The 6,199-nt window shown below is 42.5% G+C and overlaps 1 protein-coding gene across 1 annotated transcript; it reads left to right on the top strand.

Moving 5' to 3' along the window:
- The first annotated feature begins 678 nt into the window (after window positions 1-678).
- On the top strand, window positions 679-5,981 carry LOC103085896 (zinc finger protein 283). The gene is made up of 4 exons (XM_007458568.1): window positions 679-733; window positions 2,936-3,002; window positions 3,312-3,399; window positions 5,548-5,981. The coding sequence occupies exons 2-4, from the start codon at window positions 2,971-2,973 to the stop codon at window positions 5,695-5,697; spliced, it is 270 nt and encodes an 89-aa protein (XP_007458630.1). The 5' UTR covers window positions 679-733; window positions 2,936-2,970; the 3' UTR covers window positions 5,698-5,981.
- Window positions 5,982-6,199: the final 218 nt, after the last annotated feature.

Here is a 6,199-nt window from a genome sequence, read left to right as displayed (position 1 = left end):
CAGCGGACAGGGGGAGTCGTGTCCGGAGCCTCAAGCCTGTGTGTGAACGAGAGGCTGAGAAGGATGGTGTGTGACAGACGGCGTGACACGGCCGGGGTGTGTCTCCTTAACGGTGTGTGCTATTGGGAATGTGTGACGGGGTCATGAAGTGCGTGACCTTGTTTGTAGGTGTGGTTTGCTTGGGCGGGATGCTCTAGGTTCCTTCTAGACTCTCTTAGGGGCTGCCAGAGTTAAGTGACCGCAAGAAAAGAATTCCAGGACTAAGCCCTAGAATGTACGTTTCCAGTAAGAAAGTACAGATCTAGTCTTGGGATGAAAATTTGACATCTGGACGTGTCCTCGTGACAGGCTCCTGGAAAGACATGATTGGGGAGGTCCCACAGGTAGGATTCCTAGAAAAACCACCTCCTTGGGGGACCAGCTACCTGTTTCAGCTCCACTACAAACAGACCTCTGTCCCCAAGAACTGCTGTCATCTCAACTCCAGTTTCCCTTTGAATTCCCTTTGTGTATGTGTGGATGAAGGCAGATGTGGCCCTGGGGAGTGTTTTGTTTTGTTCTGGTTTTAGTTAGGTTTGTCTGTGTTCCAAGAAATACTGGTGTCTCGTGATTTCTCCCCACCCCCTCCTGCTGCCCCTAACGCCCACCCACCCCCAACCCTAGTTGCTGCTGGGTTTCTGAGGAGGACCCTGAGAAGGACAGAATTGTTGCATATTTAGAAATCAAGGTTCAGGTGAATTTGTGTTTCTTTTTTATTCATAGTTACTTTTGTTTTTAGATCATGACGCAATTTGCTTTCCTTGACCAGAAATATCTTGACTATTTTTCAAGACACTTGACTAGTAGTGTCTATCTTGGGTGTTCCTTCTGGTGAATGACCCATCATGCTGGTGCCTCCCTCTTCCCAGAGGCCCCCTATTGTCCTTTTCCTGTCAGTAGCCATCCGTTCATATGGCAAATTGTTCAAATCCTCCAGTACATTTTCCCTTCCTAAGCAATTTTTTTTTTTTTTTTTTGGCCCTACCGAGTGGCACGCAGGATCCTAGTTTGGCCGACCAGGGATGGAACCCGCCCCTCCCCCGTGCAGTGGAAGGGCGGAGTCTAAACACTGGCCCGCCAGGGAAGCCCCTAAGCATTCTGATGGTACAGAAGCACACCACCTCCAGAAGGTGGGCTGGAGGTGGGATGTTAGGGCTTTATTTTAGACTATGATTACTTGAGGAGATTAGCATTTAGGTGGTATGGAATACAAATTATTTTTTATCTGTTCCACAGTCATCGTTTTCAAAGCAAGGCAAGGTAGGAGGGGATTGGTTATTTCAGGTAGTAAATGACAATGCTGTGAGGCTTTCAGGGGTGGGAATGTGACTGAGGTTTGAGCATGGTGTTGCCGAGTCCAAGCTCAAACTACATGCCCCAGGACAGGCCGATAAATCGAGAGACGAGTTGTTGGGGCAAGGAATAGCGACTTTATTCAGAAAGCCAGCAGACTGAGAAGACAGTGGGCTCATGTCCCAAAAAAGCATCTGGCCTGAATTAGAATTCAGGCTTCTTTTATACTGAAAGGGGAGGGAGTGAAGTCAAACATTTCCTGGTTCCTGTCAGCCTCTGGAGGGGATGTGTTAATTTTTTCCTCCCTGTAGGCATTCGTAGGTAGATCTGGTCAGGATGTTTCCTGTGAGCTAAACAAAGGTATTTTAGCTTAATGCTCATTACCTGGGGGGTTTAGGCAGGGTTCCCAGAGATGGGCCATTATGTATAATTTAAGCTTATAGGCAACATATCTTTAGTGATTAACTTGTAATAGAACATAAAGGTTCTTCCCTATTACAGTAGTGCTTTGCAGTTTGTACCCACAAGGGCAGAGACTTTCAGATAATTTTTAGGTAGAAATCTGTAGCATTGCCAAACATGAGTTATTTCAGGTCCAATTCTGTGCGGGTCCTGAGAGGTAGTACTGTGCTGTGGTTAAGAGTAAGGCTCTGGATCTAGAGCATCTGGATCCAGCTCTACCTGTTACTTGCTGTGTGAGTGTAAATAAACGACTCAGGCTCTCTGTGCCATGTCTACAAAATTGGAACAAAGTAATACCTACCTAATGGAGTTGTAACGATGTAAGTTGAGTTCATATGTGTAAAGCTCCATAGAACAGTGCCTGCCCCATGATACAGGCTTAGTAAATATTAAGATTTGCTGTTATGTGGTGATTCTGGATCATTCCACATCAACTTTTTATAGATCAAAATATGAAGAGAAATAAAATGATTGTGGTGGGTGCTTGCAAGTTTGAAAAAGTTACCAGGGGCTCAAATGGTCTAGAACAGAAAATCTTAACCTGAGGTCTTCTTATTCCATTTATAAGCATCCAGGTGATCACAGATCCCTTGAAATAGAGACAGAATTTTTGTAAATATTTGTAAATTAATTTTCTAAGTGGGCAGAGTGTCCCTAATTTCATGAGATTACCGAGTATGCGTGACCCCAAAAAGATCTAGTTCCATTTGTCTGGAATAAAGTTATAATAGCTTGGAAGGAGCTTTTACAAATTTAGAATCCAGTGACATGGAAACAGTTAAGTAAATGCAGTACACCATTTGATGGAATAATATGCACCTAATAAACATTATGTTTATAAAGAATCAAAAGAAGGGAAAATGTAAATGATAAAATATCAAGCAATAGTTATAGTTATGAACAAAAGTACTTAAGAATATTATGAGTTATATATGGATCCCATCCAATAAGAGAGAGTTTTGAAAGACATTTTTCAAGGATTGTATCCAAATGTTTTAAACTGACCATTCAGTGAAGAATTAGAGAGGTGTAGCCACACTTTTTAAGTATCTACTCTGTACCAAATATTGTTATGTTTATATGCATATATTTCCTTGCTACCAGTTTGAAGGGGACTTACATAATTTGTGTTCATTCACAGGAGAATCTTGACAGTGAAAGTGTCTCACTGTAGTGATGAGCTACAGCTACAAGATGTTGAAGAGCTGGTAGGTGTCATTTGTTTCAGACCCACCGATTTTCAGTGTTGGGCCTGTTTGTTCAGTTTTCCTAATGACTGAATTCCCTGTCACTCAGTTTTTTACATTTGGAAATATCTTTATTTTTCTGATTATGGAGTTAATGCAGGTGTGTTGCAAAAAATTCAGCAATCCAGGGAATGTATAGAGAAGGAAGTTAAAATTATATCCTGTAGAGTTAATCATCTCTAATATTTTGATGTATTTTTATTCAGTTGCTTAAGGCAGGACAGGATCACTTAAGCACACCTGATCTAAAGCTTCTTTTTCCTTCTGCAGCTCTGGCTTTTCTGGACTCTGTGCTTCACCAGTAGAGGAACGCTATGGAGCATTAATTAGTTCCTGCAATTCTAGAACCATGACTGACGTAAGTTGATATTTCTCTCTCCTTGAAGTGTTGTGATTTTTAGGTCATGTGAATCTTTTCCTAATTAACCCTAAAGCTTTCTACTTAACAGAACCCCATCCCTGAACCTGCTTCTCAGTTCCTTCTGTTCCAGTAAAGGATGATGCCAAAGAGCCCAGCGTCCTCCCTCTGTGCCTTTTCCAATCAGTGCCATCATATTCATTGAGCACATTACTCAACATCTCCTGCGGTTCAGTCTTCCATCAAGAGCAGTGAAGGAATGGAGTCCTTTAAGGGAAATATTTGAGTGTCTGTCAAAGAATAATGTAAAGAAATATAGAGAACAATCAGCTCGCTTTTATTTGTATACAAGGAAAACCAACAGTAGATTGAGTTCATCTTTCAAAGGCCCAAAGAGGATTCATAGAAGGAAAGAGGAGAGAATGAAAGACTGCAGACATTTGAAAAGCAACAGTTTCTCTTTTTCAAGCTAAAATGCTGATTAGTTCATGTCCTATCTAGAAAAAAATGGCTGAAGTTCCCCCAATTGTTTTCCTTTTTCAGGCGAAGATACAGCTAGCAAAGAAGTTGGTCAGGGTACTCTGCCCTTAGCCAGCTGGATGGCCACCCACGAGAACAGTTTCGGTAGTCTGTGTATTATCTGGAAGAGCTTTGGTGTTTAACTGGGATGTATCCATGGCAGCCTGTCTTGGGTCTTGCCTTTTGTTATCACTTCCATCTTTGTTTGGCCAGGGCTGCCCCATTTCCCTTATCAGAATTTCATTCCCAAGACAGGTCTGCGGTGTGATGAGTTAGTGATGAGGGTCCCTTTGGGCCACACAGGAAAACGTGGGACTTCTTCACAGACCTGAGTTTTCCAGAAAGACAAGATGGAATTTGGGATTTCTTCGTCATAGCCTCAGTTTGTATGAGATCACATGCTTTGCAAGCTTTTCGGATTAGAGTGGGGAGTGAGTGGTTCTTTCCAGGGACTCCCTTATCAGTAAACACCAGTGTCAAAGTCTGTTTAGTTATTGACCAGGATGTGACATCTGTGTTGTGTCTGATATACTCTATCAATATCCTCCAACTCAGGAACAAGGAATGTGTTAAGCAACAGGTGGTTGATGTTACCATGTAAAAAGATGATCCAGATTCTTAAGTACTGGCTGATAATAGACTCCTAGAATTAAGAAAATCTTGGAAGTTTTGTTCAACCTAAATGTATAATAGTTATTAATCTCATATATCCACATGATGAACTGAATTGCAGGTAATAAAAACATTTTACATATTCGATTCATCATAATAAGAAAAATGCTGATGATATAATCTCACAGAATGGTTCACTTGAGGCTTAATGGTAATCCTTAATTGCAATCATTTTTCTAAAATAAGAGATTTTGTAGGACATTTGGAAAAAAGTTTTCATGTTTTTTTGGTATTTCTTAAAGGGAAAAGATGGTGTAGCAGTTCACATTTATAAAGAATTTATGAGACTTCCCTGGTGACGCACTGGTTAAGAATCCGCCTGCCAATGCAGGGGACATGGGTTCGAGCCCTGGTCCAGGAAGATCCCACATGCCGCAGAGCACCTAAGCCCGTGCACCACAACTACTGAGCCTGCACTGTAGAGTCCACGAGCCACAACTGCTGAAGCCCGCGCGCCTAGAGCCCGTGCACCACAACGAAGAGTAGCCCCCGCTCGCTGCAACTAGAGAAAGCCCGCGCAGCAACGAAGACCCAATGCAGCCATAAATAAATAAATAAATAAATAAATAAGAATTTATGAAGCAGGCACTTAGCAGGTTGTATGTATGTATACACACCCGTAAACGCCCCCATCCCCTTCCCCCAACACTATTTTTATTTAATAGAAGAGAAACATTATTTTATGGATTATCAGACAGGTCTGGATAGCTGAGTTACCTCACAGTATCCAGGAAGTTCTGCTGTAATAGGTTTCTTCTAGAACATGTAGACACTCTGCTCTACTCATACTAATTTCTTTACTTTTTCCTACCCATACGTCTCACAGGCTTCCAGCCGACTGGATTGTTATATTTTCCTCTTCTTATAGTTTATGCTTCATACTCCTCTTTTTTTCTCTTGGAAATAGTTTCTAAATTTCTTTAATTTCACAAGTAATGTTTGGGTTTTTGGTTTTAGGGCTTGGTGACATTCAGGGATGTGGCCATCGACTTCTCTCAGGAGGAGTGGGAATTCCTGGACCCTGCTCAGAGGGACTTGTACGTGGATGTGATGTTGGAGAACTATAGCAACTTGGTCTCACTGGGTAAGTTCATCTGCCTGAAATAGTTTAGAATCTCCTCTCTGGAGCATCAGCTTTCCGCGCTAGGAATTACAGGGCTGTCTTTGAAGAAACCAGGTGAATTTCTCCTCCGTGTTCTCAAAGGAATGTTTTGGTATTTGTTGGCTTAGAAATGGGTTCATTGAGCACCTCGATCGTCCCATCCCTCAGTGAGCTTCAACCTTCCTCTGGCCCTTCCTGTAATGGCCTCTCTTCTTTAATGACCAAGGAGCTGGATTTGCATTATGGGGTGTTTATTTCATAACCACTGTCAAAGAAACCAGATTTCATACTGTGTTTAGCTTCAGCATTTCTATAGATGATCTGTGTCCTTGCTACTCAAAGCGTGGTTCTTTTTTTTTTTTTTTGCGGTACGCGGGCCTTTCACTGCCGTGGCCTCTCCTGTTGCAGAGCACAGGCTCTGCGGCCGTGGCTCACGGGCCCAGCCGCTCCGCGGCATGTGGGATCCTCCTGGACCGGGGCATGCACCCATGTCCCCTGCATTGGCAG

The sequence above is a fragment of the Lipotes vexillifer genome, unplaced genomic scaffold (assembly GCF_000442215.2).
Source record: "Lipotes vexillifer unplaced genomic scaffold, Lipotes_vexillifer_v1.1 scaffold371, whole genome shotgun sequence".
Taxonomy (NCBI): Eukaryota; Metazoa; Chordata; class Mammalia; order Artiodactyla; family Lipotidae; genus Lipotes; species Lipotes vexillifer.
This window is presented reverse-complemented; position numbering and strand designations above follow the sequence as displayed.